The sequence below is a fragment of the Ailuropoda melanoleuca genome, chromosome 8, assembly GCF_002007445.2.
Source record: "Ailuropoda melanoleuca isolate Jingjing chromosome 8, ASM200744v2, whole genome shotgun sequence".
Taxonomy (NCBI): domain Eukaryota; kingdom Metazoa; phylum Chordata; class Mammalia; order Carnivora; family Ursidae; genus Ailuropoda; species Ailuropoda melanoleuca.
This window is the reverse complement of record NC_048225.1, coordinates 30,319,264-30,342,639: the sequence shown is the minus strand read 5'-3', so window position 1 is coordinate 30,342,639 and position 23,376 is coordinate 30,319,264. Positions and strand designations below refer to the sequence as shown.

Sequence of the window (23,376 nt, the reverse complement as noted above, 5' to 3'; positions counted from 1 at the left end):
TTTTTTTTTTTATTTTTTTTTTTTTTTGTGATATCTTTATCTGGTTTTAGTACCAGGAAATCCTGGAGTCATAATATGAATCTGAAAGTTTTTCTTCCTGTTTTATTTATTTATTTATTATTTTTTTTTAATGATTTTTTATTGTATTATGTTAGTCACCATACACTACATCCCCGGTTTCCGATGTAAAGTTCGATGCTTCTTTAGTTGCATATAACACCCAGTGCACCATGCAATACGTGCCCTCCTTAATACCCATCACCGGTCTATCCCAATCCCCCACCCCCCTCCCCTCTGAGGCCCTCAGTTTGTTTCTCATAGCCCATAGTCTTTCATGTTTCATTCCCCCTTCTGATTACCCCCCTTTCCTTTATCCCTTTCTTCCCCTACCGATCATCCTAGTTCTTATGTTCCATAGATGAGAGAAATCATATGATAATTGTCTTTCTCTGCTTGACTTATTTCACTTAGCATTATCTCCTCCAGTGCCGTCCATGTTGCAGCAAATGTTGAGAATTCGTTCTTTCTGATAGCTGAGTAATATTCCATTGTATATATGGACCACAGCTTCTTAATCCAGTCATCTGTTGAAGGGCATCTCGGCTCCTTCCATGATTTGGCTATTGTGGACAATGCAGCTATGAACATTGGGGTGCATATGGCCCTTCTCTTTACTACGTCTGTATCTTTGGGGTAAACACCCAGTAGTGCAATGGCTGGGTCATAGGGTAGTTCAATTTTTAACTTTTTAAGGGACCTCCACACTGTTTTCCAGAGTGGCTGTACCAACTTGCATTCCCACCAACAATGTAGGAGGGATCCCCTTTCTCCACATCCTCTCCAACAATTGTTGTTTCTTGCCTTGTCTATCTTTGCCATTCTAACTGGCGTAAGGTGGTATCTCAGTGTGGTTTTGATTTGAATTTCCCTGATGGCTAATGATTTTGAACATTTTTTCATGTGTCTGTTAGCCATTTGTATGTCTTCATTGGAAAAGTGTCTGTTCATATCTTCTGCCCATTTTATGATTTGTTTATTTGTTTCTCGTGTATTGAGTTTGAGAAGTTCTTTGTAGATCTTGGATACCAGTCCTTTATCTGTGGTGTCCTTTGCAAATATATTCTCCCATTCCGTGGGCTGTCTCTTAGTTTTTTTGACTGTTTCCTTGGCTGTGCAGAAGCTCTTTATCCTGATAAAGTCCCATAAGTTCATTTTATCTTTTATTTCTCTTGCCTTTGGAGATGTGTCGTGAAAAAGGTTGCTCTGGCCGATGTCATAGAAGTTGTTGCCTATGTTCTCCTCTAGAATTTTGATGGATTCCTGTCTCACATTGAGGTCTTTCATCCATTTGGAGTTTATTTTTGTGTATGGTGTGAGAGAGTGGTCAAGTTTCATTCTTTTGCATGTAGCTGTCCAATTTTCCCAGCACCATTTATTGAAGAGACTGTCTTTTTTCCACCGGATGTTTTTTCCTGCTTTATCAAAGATTAGTTGCCCAAAGAGCCGAGGGTCCATTTCTGGGTTCTCTATTCTGTTCCATTGGTCGATGTGTCTGTTTTTGTGCCAGTACCATGCTGTCTTTGTGATCACAGCTTTGTAGTACAGCTCGAAATCCGGCATTGTGATGCCCCCAGCTTTGTTTTTCCTTTTCAACAGTTCCTTGGAGATTCGGGGCCTTTTCTGGTTCCATACAAATTTAAGGACTATTTGTTCCAGTTCTTTGAAAAATGTCCTCGGTATTTTGATCGGGATAGCATTGAAAGTGTAGATTGCTCTGGGTAGTATGGACATTTTAACTATGTTAATTCTTCCAATCCATGAGCATGGAATATTTTTCCATCTTTTTATGTCTTCCTCAATATCTTTCAAAAGTGATCTATAGTTTCTAGCATATAGGTCCTTTACGTCTCTGGTTAAGTTAATTCCAAGGTAACGCATGGTTTTTGGTGTTATTGTAAATGGGATGGATTCCCTAATTTCTCTTTCTTCAGTCTCGTTATTCGTGTATAGAAATGCAACTGATTTCTGGGCATTGATTTTGTATCCTGCCACCTTACTGAATTGTTCTATAACTTCTAATAGTTTGGGAGTGGATTCCTTTGGGTTTTCCATATAGAGTATCATGTCATCTGCAAAGAGAGACAGTTTGACTTCTTCTTTGCCGATTTGGATACCTTTGATCCCTTTTTGTCTTCTGATTGCTGTTGCAAGGACTTCTAGTACTATGTTGAATAATAGTGGCGAGAGTGGGCATCCTTGTCGTGTTCCTGATCTTAAGGGAAAGGCTTCCAGCTTTTCCCCATTGAGAATAATGCTTGCAGTAGGCTTTTCATAGATGGCTTTTATGAGATTGAGAAATGTACCCTCTATTCCTACACTCTGAAGGGTTTTAATCAGGAAAGGATGCTGTATTTTGTCAAATGCTTTTTCTGCATCAATTGAGAGGATCATATGGTTCTTGAGTCTTTTCTTGTTGATATGATGTATCACATTGATTGATTTGCGAGTGTTGAACCATGCTTGCATCCCAGGTATGAATCCCACTTGGTCATGATGGATAATCCTTTTAATGTACTGTTGGATTCTATTAGCAAGGATCTTGTTGAGGATTTTGGCATCCATATTCATTAGAGAAATCGGTCTGTAATTCTCCTTTTTGAGGGGGTCTTTGCCTGGTTTGGGGATCAAGGTAATATTAGCCTCATAGAATGAGTTTGGTAGCTTTCCTTCTGTTTCTATTTTTTGAAATAGCTTTAGGAGAATAGGTATTATTTCTTCTTTGAATGTTTGGTAGAATTCCCCAGGAAAACCGTCTGGGCCTGGAGTTTTATTATTTGGAAGGTTGTTTATCACTGACTCAATTTCTTCATAGTTAATTGGCCTATTTAAGAAATCTATTTCTTCCTGTTTCAGTCTTGGTAGTTTATAGGTTTCCAGGAAGGCCTCCATCTCTTCCAGATTGTTTAGTTTTTTGGCATATAGCTGTTGATAAAAGTTTCTAATAATCCTTGCAATTTCAATGGTGCTGGTCGTGACCTCTCCCTTTTCAGTCATAATTTTAATAATCTCAGTCCTTTCTCTTTGTTTTTGGACAAGTTTTGCCAGTGGTCTATCAATTTTATGGATTCTCTCAAAGAACCAGCTTCTAGTCCTGTTGATCTGCTCTACTGTGGTTCTGGTCTCTAATTCATTGATTTCTGCTCTAATCTTGGTCAACTCCTTCCTTGTCAGTGGGTTAGGCCTGTCCCTCTGTTGCTGTTCCAGTTTCTTGAGGTGAGAATATAGAAACTGCATTTTAGATTTTTCTATTCTTTTGAGTGAGGCTTGGATGGCTATGTATTTCCCCCTTAGGACTGCCTTTGCAGTATCCCATAGGTTTTGGACCGTTGTGTATTCATTCTCGTTGGTCTCCATAAATTGTTTAATTTGTTTTTTGATTTCCTGGTTTATCGAGTCATTCTTGAGCAGGATGGTTCTTAGCCTCCAAGTGTTTGAGTTTCTTCCAGGTTTTTCCTTGTGGTTGAGTTCCAATTTCAGAGCGTTGTGGTCTGAGAATATGCAGGGGATAATTTCAATCTTTTGGTATTGGCTGAGACCTGTTTTGTGTCCCAGAGCATGATCTATTCTTGAGAATGTTCCATGGGCATTTGAATAGAATGAGTATTCTTTGGTTCTGGGGTGTAGTGTTCTATATATATCTATGAGGTCCAACTCGTCGAGTATGGCATTCAAAGCCTTTGATTCTTTGCTTAGTTTTTGCCAGGGTGTTCTGTCTATTTCTGATAGTGGGGTGTTGAGGTCCCCTACTATTACTGTGTTCTTATCTATATGTCTCTTTATTTTGGTTAAGAGTTGGCTTGTGTATCTTGCTGCTCCCCTGTTGGGGGCATATATATTAATAATTGTCATATCCACTTGTTGAATACTTCCTTTAAGAATAATATAGTGCCCTTCTGTATCTCTCTCTATGGCCTCTAGTTTAAAATCCAGTCTATCTGATATGAGAATTGCTACTCCAGCTTTCTTTTGAGGTCCATTTGCGTGGAAGATGGTACTCCATCCCCTTACTCTAAGTCTGAATGCATCTTTGGGTTCAAAATGAGTCTCTTGTAGACAGCAAATGGATGGGTCATGTCTTTTTATCCAATCTGCAACCCTGTGGCGTTTTATGGGAGAGTTTAAGCCATTTAGATTGATAGAGATTATTGACAGATATGATTTTAATGATGCCATTTCTCTTTAAAGTCTTTCTATCTGTCGTGACTTTCTGTTCTCTATCACTCTTGGGGCCTTTTTACCTTTATAGAACCCCCCTTAATATCTCCTGTAGGGCTGGTTTCGTGGTTACGAAATTGGTTAATGATTGGCGATTTTGGAACGTCTTTATTTCTCCATCAATTCTGAATGACAGCTTTGCTGGATAAAGGATCCTTGGCTGCATGTTTTTCTCTGAAAGAGCTTTAAAAATGCCCCCCCAAGCCTTTCTCTCATTCCAGGTCTCTGTAGACAGGTCTGACGTAATCCTGATACCTTTGCCTTGGTACGTGAGAAATTTCTTTGCCCTGGCCGCTTTCAATACTGTATCCTTGGATCTAATATTTGCGAATTGCACTATGACGTGACGTGGCGTAGGTTTGTCGTGGTTGAGCTTGGGAGGGGTCCTCTCTGCCTCTTGGACACGAATGTTTGTTTCCCTTGCTAGATTAGGGAAGTTTTCAGCTACAATTTGTTCAAATATCTCTTCTAGACCTCTGTTTTTCTCCACCCCCTTGGGGATGCCGATGATTCTGACATTGGATTGTTTCATTGAGTCAGTAATCTCCCGTAACCTACATTCATGGGTGTGGATTTTTGTAAGACCAGCTTCTGTTTTCGTTTTTTCCTCTACTAACCCATCCTCCAATTCGCTAAAACGTTCCTCTGTTTCAGTGACCATGGCCATCAGAGCCTTTAGTTTTGCCTGCATTTGGCTCATAGAATTTTTAATTTCTGTCAGATTCGCTCTCATTTCCGTCCTTAGGGATTCTATATTCTCAGCAACGTTTTCTCTGATGCTTTTTTCAAGTCTANCGTACTTTTTTAACTCTACTCATCTTGACCATTTTTACTTTGAATTCCATTTCTGATAATTTGGTTACATCCATATCCATTATTTCTGTGGCACAGGCCACAGACTCACTGTCTTTCTTTGCTGGGGGGGGGGCTTCTCCTTCTTGTCATTCTGATGAGGAGAGGTTGCGGGGTTGTCCAGAGCCCAAATTATTGACTGTGTCCCAGGCCGTGCCCCTTGTTTTATAGAGATCTTAGGGATGTGGGCTTCTTCTTTAAAGATTATTTATTTATTTATGTGGCAGCGAGCCAACCAGCAAGAGAGGGAACACAAGCAGGGGGGTGGGAGAGGAAGAAGCAGGCTCCCAGCAGAGGAGCCCGATGAGGGACTCCTTTCTGGAACGCCGGGATCACGCCCTAAGCGGAAGACAGGTGCTCAATGACTGCGCCACACAGGCACTCCGGGTTGTGGGCTTCTTGATTTTTCAGCCTGCCTTCTGGGGGAGGGGCCTGCCGCACCGATACTCAGGCAACTCTGTTTGCATAGAGTCTCCGTGTCCCCTGCGAGGGGGGATGGGGATGGGTACGCTGTGAGCAGGTATTTCCAGACTTTTGTTCTCTGGCAGCTTTCCCTGGTGGTCTGCAGTGCCTCTTCTGAGAGTCAGAGCGGCAGTGGCCGAATTTCAGCCTCTGTCTCAGAATAGAGGGATTGTGGCCCGTTCTCCACTGATGTTCTGGCCACTTTAACTCTGTTACTTTTGGTGCTGCTCGATCCTGCAGTGTCCCGGGATGTGCACCCCACACCTGGCGTCGCAGCCCTCACTTCTAGGGCCGGCACATCTCTGTCCTTTGTGTTTCTAACGCCGCCAGCCGTCAGCTGCCAGCCGCCCCGCGTGCGCCGGGAGCTCCCGGTCTCAGTCTGGATGCAGTGAGCACACCGGGATTGCCAAGTTCCGTTAGATGCCTGGTGGCGTGCGCTCCCGGCTCACAGTCTCAGTCTGTTGTCTCGCGGGTGCCGGTCCGCGAGTCCGCCCGCTCCTCCGTGCAGGTGGCTACCGCTTCCTGGCGCCGGAACGCGGCGGCTCCCTCCCCCTTCCATTTATCTTCCGATATGTGTGTGAGGTTTCACGGTACCCCGCTTCGTACCTCAATACTCAGCCCTGGAGATGTTCATTTGTAGAGATCCAGATGTATCTTCCTGTGTCTCAGGCTGATTCGTGGATGCTCAGGCTGGTCTGGTACCTATCCAGCTCGACTCAGGGGACCGGCTGAAAAGGGGTCCCCCACTCCTCCACCATCTTAACTCCCTCTCCTGTTTTATTTTTTGGAAAAGTTTGAGAAGAATAAGTATAAACTCTTCTTAACATGTTTAGTAGAGTTTACATTTGAAGCCTTCTGGTCCTGGACTTTTGTTTTTTGGGAGTTTTTTCATTACTTATTCAATCTGTTTGCTGGTTATCAATCTGTTCAAATTTTCTTTTGGGTTCAGTTTTGGTAGGCTATATGCTTCTAGGAATTTGTCCATTTCTTCTAGTATGTTTAGTTTGTTGGTATATAATTTTTCATAATTTTCACTAAAGTTGTTTGTATTTCTGTGGTGTCAGTTCTTATGTTTACTCTTTCATTTGTGATTTTGTTTATTTGTCCTCTCTCTCTCTCTTTGGCGAGTCTGGTTAGAGGTTTATCAATTTTGTTGATCTTTTCAAAGTACCAGTTCCTGGTTCATTGATCTCTTCTATTGTTTTTGTTTTGTTTGTTTTGTTTTTTTAGTTTCTATTAGCATTTATTTCTGATCTAATCTTTACTATTTTCTTTCTTTTGCTGTGTTTGGATTTTGTTTGGTCCTCTTTCTCTAGCTCCTTTAGATGTAAACAGTTAGTTTGTTTATTTGAGATTTTTCTTGCGTCTTGAGGTAGGCCTGTATTGCTATAAATTTCCCTCTTTGGACCACTTTTGCTGCATCCCAAAGGTTTTCAACATTTGTGTTTTCATTTTCATTTCTCTCCATGTAATTTTTTATTCTTCTTTTATTTCTTTTTTTTTAAGATTTTATTTATTTATTTGACAGAGATAGAGACAGCCAGCGAGAGAGGGAACACAAGCAGGGGGAGTGGGAGAGGAAGAAGCAGGCTCATAGCGGAGGAGCCTGATGTGGGGCTCGATCCCATAATGCTGGGATCACGCCCTGATCCAAAGGCAGACGCTTAACCACTGTGCCACCCAGGCGCCCCTCTTCTTTTATTTCTTGGTTGATCTATTCATTGGTTAATAAATAGCATGTTATCTAACCTCCAGTATTTGTGCCCTTTCCAGATTTTTTCCTTGTCGTTGATCTCTTATTTCATAGCATTGTGGTCAGAAAAGTTGCATTTTATGACTAATATTTTTGAGTCTGTTGAGGCTTGTTTGTGGCTTAATATGTGATGTGTTCTGGAATATGTTCCATGTGCACTTGAAAAGAATGTGTATTCTGCTGTTTTAGGATGGAATGTTCCAAATATATCTGTGAAATCCATCTGGTCCAGTGTGTTATTCAAAGCCAGTGTTTTCATGTTGATTTTCTGTTTATATGATCTGTTCATTGATGTAAAGGGGGGTTATTAAAATCCCCTACTATTAATGTATCAGTTAGTTCCTTTATGTTTGTTATTAACTGTTTTATGTATTTGGGTATTCCCATGTTGGGTGCATAAATATTTAGAATTGTTATATCCTCTTGTTGGATTGTTCTTTTTATTATTATATGGTGTCATTATTCTCTTGTTATTGTCTTTGTTTTAAAGTCTAATTCATCTGATATGAGTAAAGCTACTATGGTTTTGTTTTGACATCGATTTGCATGATAAATATTTTTCCAGCCCCTCACTTTCAATCTGCATGTATTTTTAGTTCTGAAAGGGGTCTCTTGTAGGCAGCATATATATAGATGGGCTTGTTTTTCTACCTGTTCCATCACCCTATATCTTTTGATTGGAGCTTTTAGTCCATTTACTTTCAAAGTAATTATTGATAGATATGTATTTATTGACATTTTGTTACTTTTTTGTGGTTGTGTTGTAGTTTTTCTATGATCCTTTCTTCTCTTGCTCTCTTTCACACTTTGCTGTCTTCTTTAGTGATAAACTTGGATTTCTTTCTCTTTATTCTTTGTTTATCCGTTACTGTATTTTGATTTGTGATTACCATTAGGTTCATATAGAATATCTTCTACAGATAGCAGTTTATATTCAGTAGATGGTCACTTAAATTAGAACTCATTCTTTCTTCTTACCCTTCCCCCCATGTTTCAGATATATGGTGTCCTATTTCACTTTCTTTTATTTTGTGAATTCTTACACTGATTTTTACAGATATACTTATTTTTACTGCTTTTGTGTTTCCCATTTTTCATACTCTTACTTATGGTCTTTCCTCTTCACTCCACGTGTTTCCTTAATATTTCTTATAGGGCTGGTTTAGTGGACATGAACTACTTTAGCTTTTGTTTGTCTGAGAAACTATCTCCTATTGTGAATGATAGTCTTGCTAAAAAGAGTATTTTTGGCTGCATATTTTTTCCTGTTGGCACTTTGAATATACCATGCCACTCTCTTTTATCCTCCAAAGTTTCTGCTGAAAAACCCACTCATAGACTTATGGCATTTCCCCAGTGTGTAACTATCTTCTTTTCTCTTGCTGCTTTTAAAATTCTTTATCACTTCTTTTTGCCATTTTAATTACTTTGTGTCTTGGTGTTGACCTCCTTGGGTTGATTTTTTGGGGTATCTCTGCCTCCTGGATCCAGATATCCATTTCCTTCCCCAGATTTGGAAACTTTGTAGCTATTATTTCTTCACACAAATTTTCTGACCCTTTTATTGTTCTTCTGGAATCCCTATAATGCAAATGTTATTACACTTGATGAAGTCGCTGAGTTCCCTAAGTCTGTTCTCATTTTGCGTATTTTTTTTTTCTTTCAGGTTGCTCATTCATTCCTCTGCTTCCTCTAGCCTGCTATTTATTCCATCTGGTGTATTTATAATTTCATTTATTGTTTTCTTCACTTCTGATTTGTTCTTTTTTTATCTTTTTGTTAAGCATCTCACTTGCATTCTCCACTCTTGATTCCCAAGTACAGTATCTTTATGTTCATTACTTTAGGTTCTCTATTGGGCATACTACTTTTTTATCCATTTCTCTTAAGTCTCTTACTGTTGTTTTTGTCTTGTTTTTTTTCCATTTGAGATATATTCCTCTGTGTCCTCATTTTCCCTACTCTCTGTGTCTGTTTCTTTGTGTCAGGAAAGTCAGCTACATCTCCTCTTGAATGTAGTGGCCTTATGAAGAAGAGGTCCTGTAGTGCCCTGCAGTGCAGTTTCCCCTGTTCCCCAGAGCCTGATGCTTCAAGTGGTGTGTCCTGTGTGTGCTGCATGTGCTCTGCTGTTTTTTCCTGGCTGCTTTTTCCTTCAGTCCAGTTGTCTGCAGAAGCTCTCTTTGCCTATTATGGGCAGCATTTTGTCCCTGGCAGGGGTGTGGTATGCAGTTCTAACAAGGTGTGCTCTGCTTATGAAATGAGACCTGTAGCTTCCAGGACCCTGGCCTTGTGAGTGGGTTGTGCAGTTTTAACAAGGTGCTCCTCAAACTTCCGCAGGGCCCGCAGCTGCTACTAGCAGAACCGCAGTCTTGCAAAATGCATGGGTGGGAGGCGCAGTGTTGGCAAGGTTTGCAATGGATTTCTGAGGGGGGTGGCCTGCAGTGCTAGGACTGAAGCAAGCATGAGTGGAAAGGGTAGCTGTGGCAAAGCACTAGGGTGTGGGGCTTAGTTGTAAGCAAATTACGTAGTAAATTTCCTGCCGGCTTCTGCAGGTGACCATATGTCTATGCTGAGGGGTGGGAGAGGGCAGTGGCACCGCCAGCTCCTTTGTTCTTGGAAGAGTCTTCCTCTGGATATGCTCTGAAATGAGTAAATAACTCTCCCTACTGTACACCCCAGGTGTTTTTCGAAGTGCTGTTTCTACCCTGTATCTGGAGGGCTGTTTGTCTCGCTGTCTCTTTCAGGTCAGGGACTCATCTTCCTATTGCCCTCAGGGCTCTTCCAAAATGAAGCCAGCTGATTTTTAAGATTCCAGACTTTAAGTCCCTCTTATATGTAAGAAGTCAGTAAATTCAGCTCCTCTTGCTTTGAAAGCCAAATGTTAGGATTCGTCACTCACTGTGCCTGTGGCTCCCTCCTGACCACAGGTGGCCACCTCTGTTTTGCTCCCTACTATGTCTCCACCCTATCTACCCTCTTCAATGTGGTCACTTCTCTGCCTTTAGTTGTGGAGTTTGTTTTGCCAGTCTTCGTTTTCTGGGTTATTTACACTGATGTGAGTGTTATCTAATTGTATCCATGAGACAGGGTGAGTTTAGGGTCCCCTTAATCCACCATCCTCCACTCCTAATCCACCATCTTTAATTGGAAGCCAGTTTTTATTTTTTATTTGAATTATTTTCATATATAATTTGAGAATATTAAGAAATATATCTCTACCACAGATGATGAAAATTTTCATTTTAGTGCCAAGAAAACTTTTAAATTTTTCCTCAGAATGTTACTTGGTATTCTTAAATTAAATCCTTTTCTTAAAAAACAGGTAATCTAATTTGATCTGGCCTCAGAAACTTAAGAAAATTAGAAAAGATTTAAAATCTAGCAAAAACAATGAAAATAAATTGCTATTTCATGATGTAGGATCTTTGGGGGATTTTTGGTGGACTAAATGTATTTTGAATTACTTTGCAGCAACCCAGTGAACCATCTTAAGATTACAAAGCTTTCTGTCTACCTCATAATGTTTTGAGACTCCTATGAAAAAGAATATGTGAATAGCTTTGTAATATAATTACCAACACACAATAAAGGTGTTTTTCTTAGTACATTTGCTCCTATCATTTGGAAAAATTTGTAACAAAAAATAATGCTGATTTTAGAAAAAGTGGATGGGATCAGGGTAATATATTTACTTTCTCTGAAGGATCTGTGTATTCTAAGAAAGCAAGTTTATTTAGTAACTTTGGTGGCTGTGAACCTCTCTACTTCTACCCCAAAATAAAAGTTAAGACTCTAACTAAAACTGTACCATTTAGTCCTAAAACAACAGAGCCAACTAAGGGGTAATGGAAGTTGGGCATTAACACTTACAGTGATTTTCTTTTATTTTCAGTGTACTTAAATGAAGCAGGGTTCAACTTTGTGAGAAAATGCATTCAAGCTGTGGAAACAAGAGGTAAGTTTTGCCCGACAAGTACATTGTTACTGTTATGTAGTTCAGGTAGTTCATTCTTATATAGAAAGCTCTCAGAGAATGAGGATGTGTTTCATCATTAACATGAAATTAACTTTAGCCTCAAAAGAAAGCTGGAGTAGCAATTCTCATATCAGATAGGCTGGATTTTAAACTAGAGGCCATAGAGAGAGATACAGAAGGGCACTATATTATTCTTAAAGGAAGTATTCAACAAGTGGATATGACAATTATTAATATATATGCCCCCAACAGGGGAGCAGCAAGATACACAAGCCAACTCTTAACCAAAATAAAGAGACATATNAGAACTATATAAATGTATAAATTATCTAAATATCTAAATACACAAATAACTATAGTTTGAACTTTACCAAAAATCATACTGTATTTCTTTTTAATGATTTTTCCTAATAAAGGCTTGCTTTACTTCTTATTGTTAGACTTTGTGTTATTTATTACTGTAAGCACCTCTTTGATTTTTTTTATTATATTATGTTAGTCACCATACAGTACATCCCTAGACCTCTTTGATTTTTTTCAAGCTTTAGTGAGGTAAGATTCTTAAGGAGCTGGTATTCCTCCTTTCTTACATTATTTCCCTCAGTGATTTCAGTCATGGTCACAATTCTAGCACCTTTCCTCTCTCTAGACTTGACCTCTCACCTGAAGCCCATTCCAGGTACCTATTATACTCTTTCAATTCCTGGAAAATTTGGCTAAAACAAAACTCATAGAGGATGAGAAATACTGATTATCATTTCCCATCTTTGATGCTTTTTGTATTCAAATAGTGGTGAATGAACAGGGGTACTTTGCTACTTTGAAGATCTTCCAAAGACTTTCAGACACTGTTCAATGTCTGCTCTGAGAAATATATGTATGATGGAGGTTTCCAGGGTAGATTTGCTAAAGTTAGACTGCAAATTGGACGAGCAGCTTTCAAATTCTGTATAGGTATATGCCTGAGGTTTTTAACATTCTGTACTTATGCTGCTGGTCTCAAACCATTCTCCTGTGACTTTTCTTTCTCATTAGGTATCACTATTTTAGGCCTCTACCGAATAGGAGGAGTAAATTCTAAAGTTCAGAAACTCATGAACACAACATTTTGTAAGTTTTGGATGAAGGTGGTTACTTAATTTTTGTATTATAGATAATCCAAACCATAGTTTTCTTTGAGAATTATACTATTGCTTGTCTTTGAATATTTTAAAGTAATATTTAAAATTAATATTTGCCTTCAGTTTTTAATGTGCTGCTATAACTAAGAAATAAATATCTCTCTTTGACCTACTTATGTTTGTGTCCATCTTTTTTATGGTGTGAGTGATGTGTTGAATTGCACAGTTTAAACATCTTATTTTTTACTCTTTTCAGCTCCAAAATCCCCTCCTGATATTGACATTGATATTGAATTGTGGGATAATAAGACAATAACAAGTGGACTGAAAAACTACCTCAGGTAAGGAAGATTTAACTCCTACTCTGCATGTGCTGTCTCTCTTACCTCTGTGGGCAGTTGCCATGTGATTCCTCAGAGCTCCTATGCATGAACTTCACTACTTAGAGCAATTCCTTCACTTCAGGTGAAATAGAATAAGGTGGTAATGTTTATATTTAGCATTTTGGAACTTATACATGCTTTCTCAAATAATAAGAGACTGAAATATTTTATGAATACTAAATAGTATTTTGTTTCATATTAAATTTGAATGTGGTGCTTTCATGGTTTTTTTTTTTTTTAAGTTGAAATTGAAAGTTGTTTTTTGTTTTGTTTTTGCTTTTCATTTAACTATTGTCCCCATATCTGAGAGAGATTTTGCTGTTATGGTTTAGTAGTTCTCACAAAGTGAAAATCATTTTCCAGCCTCCCCTTTTAGTACAGTTGTGCCAAGAAGTGCTAAAGGGCCTTGGTGTCTTCGAGGTCTGCATTTTGGGACTGCCTGTAGCAGCCCTACTAGGACTTGATCATACCCCCTAATCAGCCAACTCTTAAAGAAACACTGAAAGTTCAGGAGAAATAAAAAGATATTGCCATTCTAATGCCTCTTTCTTTATCCATTGTAGATGCCTTGCAGAACCACTGATGACTTACAAGTTACACAAAGATTTTATTGTTGCAGTTAGTAAGTACATTTCCATTGTATGTATTATAATTGATGTAATTTTATGCTGTGTCACTTAGAGGTGTAAACTTAAACCAACTAGTTAAGATTTTCCTACATATTGCTTAAGAAACTGTCAATCCTAATATCTGACAGTATGGTTTGTAAACAAATAAGAAATTATGAGTGATGAATCCATCTAAGGCGAGACCTAAAACCATAAAGCTATGAAGACATAGGCAGTAATTCTTTGACATTGACAGGAGAAACATTTTTCTAGATATGTCTTCTCTGGCAAGGGAAACAAAAAGCAAAATTAAATAATTGGGACTACACCAAAATAAAAAAGTTTTGTACAATGAAGGAAATCATCAACAAAGCAAAAAGGCAACCTACTGAATGGGAGAAAGTATTTGCAAATGATATATCCGATAAGGGGTTAAGATCCAAAATATATAAAGAACTTACACAACTCAACACTAGAAAAACAATTTGATTAAAAAAGAGGCAGAGGCCCTGAGTAGACATTTTTCCAAAGCTGACATGCAGATGGACAGTAAACACATGAAAATATGCTCAACATCACTCATCATTGGGGAAATACAAATCAAAACTACAATGAGATATCACCTCACACCTGTAAGAATGGCTAAAATTATCAACACAGGAAACAACAGGTGTTGGCGAGGATGTGGAGAAAGGGGAACCCTCTTACATTGTTGTGAGAATGCAAATTGGTTCAGCCAGTCTGAAAAAGAGTATAGAGGTTCCTCAAAATATTAAAAATAGGATTACCATATGAGCCAGTAATTCCACTACTGGGTATTTACCCAAAGAATATGAAAACACCAATTCAGAAAGATATGTGCACCCTTATATTTATTGCAGCATTATTTACAATAGCGAAGACATGGTGACGACAGAAGTATCCATTGATACATGAATGGGTAAAGAAGATGTGATATATATGCACAATGAACTATTACTAAACCATAAGAGAGAATGAAATCTTGACATTTGCAACAAGATGGATGGACCTAAGTAACATAAGTCAGACAGAGAAAGACCAATACTATATGATTTCGTTCATATGTGGAATTTAAAAAACCAAAGAAAAAGACAAAAAAGAAATGCTCTTAAATACAGAGAACAAACTGGTGGTTGCCAGAGGAGAGGTGGGTGGGGGACAGGAGAAATAGATAAAGGGAATCAAGAGTGCACTTAACCTTGATTTTTAAAAAAATGCAGAATGAAATAGAATATTTTGCCACTGAATAAGACTTCATTGGGGTGACTGGTGTGCTAAGAGGAATTATTTTAGTTATATTTTACTTGATGAATGTTAGTTTCTTACAAGAGCAACTTTATGGTTAAATAGACAAGACTACAAATATATACAGTCAGGTATGCTACCTACTCATACTTACATAATATATTCTTAAATCTGGAGGAAAGAGTCAGGTATTTTTGGCAGGTAACAGGCACTTCCATCAATCCTTTTTCCTCTATTTATTGATAATGATCACATATCTATGTCATTTATTGGGATCTCTTATTACTATAATGGCTTAATTCAAAAATTGTGGGAGGGGCTCAATGAAAACATGTAAGCTGAGAAATTAAAAATACGCACTTTTAAAACATTGAGACCAAAGTACTGGGTTGCCATCTGAGCCATCACAGCATGTAACAATTAGGAATTAGCATTTCATTGTTAAGATGTATGAGGTGTGACTGTACTAAGTATTTTTCAGTCCCAAGAAAGAAAGCAGTTGCATTAATTTATTACCACACATTGTAATGTCACAGGAAATGTTGTCTGCTGATAAGTGTCAGATAACATTTGAGTGACCTTGGTTTTCAATCCAGTATACATGACTGACCACATGATCTCATAAACACCTATACTTCCTGAAAACTCTCCACTGTATATTATTTTCATCGAAATCTATCCTTATTAGATAAACAAAACCTTGGAAAATGTAGAGTCTGACCTCTCATTTTATTGACTAAGTCCCTGGGTGGGCCAGTGACTTTGTCCAAGGACACTAGTACATTGATGGCAAAATCAGAGCTACCAGCCAATTTTTGTTTTACTCTTACCCTGGAACTCTTTCTTACAGAAATTTTGTGTTAACAACAAATGGCATTTGAGCTACTTAGCTAAGTAGCTAAATGAGCAGCTTGTTTTAATAGAAACATTTGATTGTAAGCTATTTTTCTCTATTTCCATGGCAAATAGATAATTCACTACCATGATAATTAAAATATATTCTTATAGATAAGAATTCATCTTTTGACTGGGTCAAGGATAATTCCATGTACCAGATAATAAGGTAATAAAATTAGGTATTATTTGGAAATTCAGCTCTGTAAAAAGGGGAAGTTATTCAGAATTACAAGGTGTCTTACAGAATTCCCTGGCAGAGTATGGATCAGGCCTTCCATGGGCCTACAGCTGGGAACTGCAAAATTGGTAACTGATGTTTCTCTTCCCACCCTTTTAGGAGGGTCTCTCCTCTTTGTTTTTTGCTACATATCTGCCTTATTTGTATCTCCCTTTCCAGTCAGATTTTCTTGGCTTTGGAGCACATTTAGCTATGTCAACCCTGGTCTTACACGATATGCCTTTTCACCTATCTAAGCAGACAGATCACAGTTTTGGTGTCTCCATTCCAACCTCTGGGAGCCCAGAGTGAGCCAGGCTCTTTCCTCACCTCCCGTTGGGCACTTTTCAGAGAAAGGGCCTGGCAGGGTAGATAGTCACCATAGAATTTGTTTATTATAGTAAGAGCATGTAAATAGGTTCTTCATTCTGAAGTGTTAGATGTTTCTTTAGCAGATAAGTCAGCATGTTGGCTTTTGCCTGAAAGACTAGACTTCAGATTTACCACTGTCAACATGGGCTTAAAATCTATTAGGCCTCTATTTGCATTATAATCATGACACCTCAGATTCAAATCTATAAAATTTGAAAGGGAATGCCTTCTTCCTTTGTCTGATGGAGTCACTTGGAGGTTTCTGTGTGATAAAGTATATTATATTGCCTGGCACATTAGGCTGTCTTTAACAATTTCTGTGATCACTCACATTGCTAAAGTTTGACTCTGTCCTGGTGTAGCAAAACCAAAGCAGGTGATGAGTTATGGTTGTATGAAAGTTCAGTGGCTATGAGCACAGGTGTGGATTAGATGGAACTGGGCTAGCTTGACTTCTTTACTTAACTAACTTCATCACCATGGTCAAGTTACTCAACAGCTCTAAGCGAGTGATAAAGATAATACTTACTGCATGGTGCAATGTTTATAACGCATGAGGGTGGGAGTGTTTATAATGTTTAGATTACTAATGTTTATTTATACATTTGAATACAACTAAAACTTGAGCATTTGAAACCTTTCTGTTATAGAATCTGATGACCAAAACTACCGGGTGGAGGCTGTACATGCATTGGTGCACAAATTGCCAGAAAAAAACAGAGAGATGCTGGACATCTTAATAAAGCACCTCGTCAAGTAATTCTCTGATTTATGTTGTTCACCTAACTACTTGTTCAACTATTAAAGTGAAACTTGTTCATGTCTTTCTAAAGTGTATGACGGTGCTATAACATTGTTATTATAATCAGTCTATTGAATATGCTTTTAAAAATGATGTGACAGTAAGATATATCTGTGTGTGTATGTACTGTGTATGTTTACGCTATGCAAATAATTAATATCCTTCTCAGCTGTTAAACTAATGACAAAAACCTTATACGTCAACTTAAAAATATATAAAGGAGTATATGTTTTTTCCCCCAGTTCCTTTAGATGCCTTGTGAGCCCTAAGTTTGAAGATCAGTTCTCTATGCTCCTAGTGTCAACAGGTTTTGCCAGGTCAAAGTGCCACTCTAGTGTTAGTTTTTTCCCTGGATTCATAGCATCACTTGGTCTCTGAAGATTTTTCTGACTCTGCTGTTAGTTCATATATGTTTTTAAAAATCTGGATAGATAGATATCAAATTAATCAAGGAATCGAGTTTCTCCAGAGGAACAGAACCAATAGGATGTTTGTGTGTGTGTATGTAGTTATACATACATGTTTATATATATATTGTGTGTGTGTGTGTATTTTGTGCATATATATATGAGAGAGATTGATTGCAAGCTGGCCTGCACTATTGTGAAGACTGGTTAAGTCTGAAGTCTGCAAGGCAGCTGGTAGTCTGGAGACTCAGGTAAGAGTTAATGTTGCAGCTACAATCCAAGGCAGTCTGGGAGCAGAATCGCCTCCTACTCAGAGGACCTCAGTCTTTTTAAGACTTTCAACTGATTGAATAAGGCCCACTCACATGGAGGGGAATCTGCTTTACTCTAAGTATACTGATTTAAATGTTAATTTAATTTAAAATTTTTTAAATTTATGTTAAAATCTTCCATAATTTTATGCAAAAAAAATACCTTCACAGAATCATCTAGAATTATGTTTGATCAAATATCTGGGTACTGTGGCCTCATACATCTGTCTAAAGATTCTCTCTCTCTCTTTCATATACACACATCCATACACTTGCCATGCTACTGTAAACAAAAGTCCAAATTCAGATTTTGTTTTATTTTTTTTAAAGATTTATTTATTTAGAGAGAGAGAGCAGGGAGGTGTAGAGGGAGAAGAAGAGGGAGAGAATCTCCAGCAGTCTGCCCATCAAGCATGGAGCCTGATACAGGGCTTGATCTCATGAACCTGAGATCATAACCTGAGCTGAAAGCAAGAGTCATATGCTAACCAACTGAGCCACCCAGGTGCCCCCAAATTCAGGTTTTAAACTAAGAATTCCCTTATAGGCTCATATACAAATAAGGATATTTTCCATCTTAGCAAGTACTATGATTCACAATTAAATGATTACTCCTTTGTTGCTTACTATAAGTAGTGACCCAGTTTGTGCTAATTTGAGCCATGCATATTTGAAATAGTGCTACATAACATGTTAATAAATCTCATCTTAACCTGCAGATGAGATAATATGAATTGCCCTCCCGCCCCTTGAAATAGGAAGGAAATCCACTAGGAACTGTGTCATTTCAAGTTCATAATTAACTGTTGCATATGGCAATACCTCTTTTATTTAATGAACAAGGATTCTTGGTCAGATTTAGTCTTAAATTATGTTTTCAATTGTGTGACCGCTTCATGAAATTTAACCACACTCTATGTATTGGGCATTCTCTTCATGTATTCAAGCTAATTTTCTAGCAAAGCTTTTTAAAACTGCTTTTAAAAGATATATGAGTGTCACATAAAATGTTTTGTTTAATTATCCAGAATGTTAGATGAACTCAAACTTCCCCCTTATAGTGAATGTGCATGGCTTTAGTACAGGGAATAGCAGAGGATAGTATCTGGCCACAGAAGAGTGCTTAAAATTCTTTTGCCCATCCTTTACTACCATTCATGGCTTTTTTCCTGAACCTGTAAAAAATCAATCCCCATTGACTGAGCAGTATTATTGGAATGTTGTCCACATCATCAGTGACTTAAGTAAACTCCAAACAAGTGATAACACTCTTGGGGCCCTGGCAAACTTAATGTATCTGAAGAAAAGAGAATTTAAGACCAGTGATCTGGATTGGTCACTATCTGAAGGACCAGTGACTAAAAGATTGATTCCAAATCTACATTAATTAGCTCTGAGACATAGTATAAACCATTACTTCTTTCCTGAGAATCCTTTTGTCCTCAAAATAAAGGCTATCTGTGTTATCTTCTTCGACTCTAACTTTGGATATTTAAAAGGGCAGTTGGGTATCTGTTCCCTACAACAAATTTAGGGAATGAGGTGCAGAAATAGCTGAAATGTGGGGTGATAAGTGTATATATTGATTTAGCTCAACAGAAGTGAAATTCAGTGAAGAGAAAATTGTTCATCTAAATATTCCATCTTCTGAGCAATACAGTTTATCTTATTCCAGTTTACTCACACTACCAGGATCTCTTACATTTTAGCAAGGGTGCCTAAAGCCAATTTAATTACAAGGAAACTAATGTTTTGAGATCATATTTCCTTAACATTATTTAATTTTATCAACACTATAGGGGTCCTTATTCTTTATAGATAAGGAAACTTGGAAATAGGAAATAACTTGGCTGATCGCACCCAGCTTCCAAGTCGGGTGGATCCAAGCTTTAAATCCAGACATATTTTACACACTACTTTCTTAGTAGACTAATACATATTAAGCAACTAATATATATATTATATATATATATATAATATATATAATATATATAATATATATATAATATATATAGCATATATATTATAATATATATAATATTTGGTTATGTAAAAAGAAAATGTGGAATGAAACTTCTTCCTATTCTAACCAAGAGCTTCTTCGCTAGTGCTCTCTCAGGCACAAGGGAAAAATTCAGTCAGTGAGACAGCCAGCTCTTCCTGTCCTGTGCTGGGATTTGCATAGTATTCAAAATCCTGGATTCTCCATAAAATTTTACTTCTGGAATGTAGTTAGTGATGCACACTTAGGTATAAACATAATCTTGTGTTGTGCTTCTTTCTATAGCTTGGTATTTTGACAGCGTGCCTAGAAGATAGAAAATGCAGTGGTTAACCTAGAAGATTGGTCAAATGAATGGGTTTCTCCTTAAGAATCTATTCAGTTGGGGCACCTGGGTGGCTCAGTTGTTTGTCTCTTGATATCGGCTCAGGTCATTATTTCAGGGTTCTGAGACCAAGCCCTGGGTAGGGCTCCCCATTCAGCAGGGAGTCTGCTTGAGAGTCTTTCCCCCTGACTCTCCCCCAACTCATGTGTGCACACACTCTCTCAAATAAATAATCTTTAAAAAAAAGAATATATCAAATTTCCAAATTAGTCAAAGTCATTTTTGATAGTTACTGGGATAAGGTAACTGACTTTTGCTAAGGTCAGAAATACCAGAGGTTTTTCCTTTCTTTTTCATTTTCAAGCCAACACTGATGCTACCGTATCTCCTTCTCTTACTGTTTGCCTAACATAGTGCCCAGCACTAAGGAGGCACACAGGGAATTTTGAATTGATGAGTGGATGGATGGGTGGATGGATAGAAGGGAAAAAGAAAGGATAGAAACATTCCTTGGCCAGTTGTCTTATGTAGGAAGCTTAAGAAAACCCCTGACTTATATTCAGGAGACCTGAATTGAAACAGCATCTCTGTCCCTAATTTGCTGTTATATGGAGTACATCATTTTTACTTAGGAGTTTTGCCTTTTTTTTTTTTTTAAGATTTACTTATTTATTTGAGAGAGAGAGAGATGGAGAGAGAGAGGTGGGGAGGAGGGGTGGAAGGGGAAGGAAAGAGATAAGAAAACTCAAGCAGAACATGGAGCCCAACACAGGGCTACATCCCAGGACCCTGAGATGACCTGATCCAGAACCAAAAGTCAGACACTTAACCAACTACACCACCCAGTCACCCCAGTTTTGCTTTCTTTTAAGCTATACAATAGGAAAACCTGACTTCCTGGAAGAATTAAATGCAATATGAAAATGCCTGGCACTAGGTTCTCAATAATATGTTTTAGTGTATCGGAATATAATTCCAACCAATCTAATCTTAACCATCTGTTCTAAAAGAAGTACAGTGCCCTAGAGAATCCCTCACAATCTCTCTAGGGTGATCATATTCGATTTAAGGTATCAAGATTTATTTCTTTAATTAAGCTTTGTAATTATTTTTACTTAGCTAATGTTAACTTTATGTCTTTTAAGGCTATACCACATATGCCAGTTGGGAGTGGCTGAACCTGACTACTTGGGAAAACTAACCTATCATGGCGTATTTTACATTTTATTTATGCCACAAATTTAATAAATGAGAACATTTCCTAATTATTAAACATTTAACTTATGTTATTTTTTATTGCTCTTATGTGCAGAGTATCACTACACAGCCAACAAAATCTCATGACTGTCTCAAACCTTGGTGTCATATTTGGCCCAACTCTAATGAGAGCACAAGAAGAAACTGTGGCAGCCATGATGAATATTAAATTTCAGAATATTGTGGTTGAAATTCTGATTGAGCACTACGAAAAGGTAAGCTGAATTTTCATGTGGAAGTATCAAATCTTGTACCTTGCTTTTAAGGAATTTTCCACTTGTATTATCTATCAGTTCATTGTGATCTCAGATTCTTATAAAGTATCAGTCTTGTACATTTTGTGTAAAATGCTTCTTCATGAGGACTTTGATTTCTTTTTTTCTTGTTTGGTTTTTAAGGGCTTCTCAGAGTCTAACAGGTAAATGGTTTCCTTTCGTTTTTCATCATTTACTTTTCAAGATTCTCTTGAAAAGTATTTATGTAGTGAATTTTTTGCTTATATTCAGAGAATTTGTTAGAATCACTTGGTGATTAAGTCTAGTTTTAACCTTTTTACCTCTCTGGAATTAGACTTACAGCAGCAATAATATTCTCAATAAAACAAAAGAATTCCACGGACAGTCTTGAAGTCTTCTCTGAGTCTTTAATCATGGTTTCTTTGACAAGATTGAGATCTTAGAATAACTGTGGAAATGGGAAATTGGGAAAGTCAAAGTGATTGGATTGTTAAGTAAATCCAGCCATTGAAAGTCAAAACATTTGTGATCCATTTATGCCTGTTCTAGTCCTTGTGAGAGAATGACTATGCCCTCTCCTTCCCTGGGTCCCTTCTTGGTGCCTGTAGAAGAATATCCTTCATTTATCTAAGGTTGCAAGCACTCACAACCCATGACCATCTGGCTGTATCCTGTAGCTGTGCTCAGACTTTCCCTGCAGCTTGTCACATTCCAAGACAGCTCAGGGCCAACAGCATGACAGCACCTTCTCCTGAAAAGCAAGAAACTTCTTGGCTGGGGAAATGATACAGAATGAGCCTCTTCCCTTCAGGTTATGTTCAGCATGAAGTGAGAAAGAAAATATCACAATAGTAAGAGTCAGTATGTCTTGACACCGATGTTTATTCATATTTGAAATTATTGGAATATCTTCTGAAATTAATTGTTGGGAAATTGGGGAAGATAGAAAAGAAAACCCAGAGAATGGACATTACTCAGTGTAAGTGGAAAAGAAAGTTATAATTGCTATAGGATATTTTTTTGTATCAAGCATTTTTTGCCAGGAAGCTGATTAAATAGCATATAGTTCTAAGATTATTTATTAACTCATAAATATCATTTTATGATGAAAATGGCAATTTCCCCTTTTATTGACCTCTATCCATTTTTTTTTTTTTATGTAGATTTTTCATACTGCCCCAGACCCAAACATTCCTCTTCCTCAGCCTCAGTCTCGATCTGGATCCCGAAGGACACGAGCAATCTGCCTCTCCACAGGTTCCCGGAAGCCCAGAGGGAGGTATACACCATGTTTGGCAGAACCTGATAGTAAGTGTGCCTGCTGTAGGGAGATGCTTTCTACATTCTTTGATTTAGCCTTACCTCACCTTACCAACCTTAGGGTAGAAATAAATAGATGATTTTACTGATACTGTCTCCCCGACACTCCCCTCCCATTTATATATTCTTTTTCAGTATAGTTATGAGATACTTGAACAAACAAATTCATTACTGCTACAAAGGAAAAAAAAATAGTTTGCTCAGTGCCCTTTTTTTCTGCAACTGCTGTTAAGTACATTGAGTGCTACTTTGTAGCAGGTTTTGTCCTATTGTCAAAGTAGTAGAGAAGAAAGCAAGAAAAAGTCTGGCTAAAGCAGTCATTTTCTTTCTTCTTTTCACATTATGTCCTTAAAGCATCATCTCTTTGGTATCAGAGTGTCTGAAAGAGGGAGAGAAAAGAAATAAAAAGAAAAACCACACTACACATTATCACTAACTTACTGTTCTGAACCAAGCCCCACAGCAAAGTGGGTGGCAGCTTGAGCCCACAGTGGGTGTGAAACTTGTGTCATTTTATTTTACACTCTCAAGCCC

General features: G+C 37.9%; 1 protein-coding gene across 4 annotated transcripts in view; it reads left to right on the top strand.

Moving 5' to 3' along the window:
• ARHGAP42 (Rho GTPase activating protein 42) overlaps positions 1-23,376 on the top strand; it is a 270,455-nt gene that overhangs the window by 231,162 nt on the left and 15,917 nt on the right. For all 4 annotated transcript variants that reach the window (XM_034666127.1, XM_034666126.1, XM_034666125.1 and 1 more), the window contains 7 exons: positions 11,235-11,297; positions 12,354-12,428; positions 12,696-12,780; positions 13,386-13,444; positions 16,833-16,938; positions 21,342-21,501; positions 22,686-22,830. In XM_034666127.1, coding sequence (XP_034522018.1) covers positions 11,235-11,297; positions 12,354-12,428; positions 12,696-12,780; positions 13,386-13,444; positions 16,833-16,938; positions 21,342-21,501; positions 22,686-22,830 — 693 coding nt within the window. The remainder of the gene's footprint in view (positions 1-11,234; positions 11,298-12,353; positions 12,429-12,695; positions 12,781-13,385; positions 13,445-16,832; positions 16,939-21,341; positions 21,502-22,685; positions 22,831-23,376) is intronic.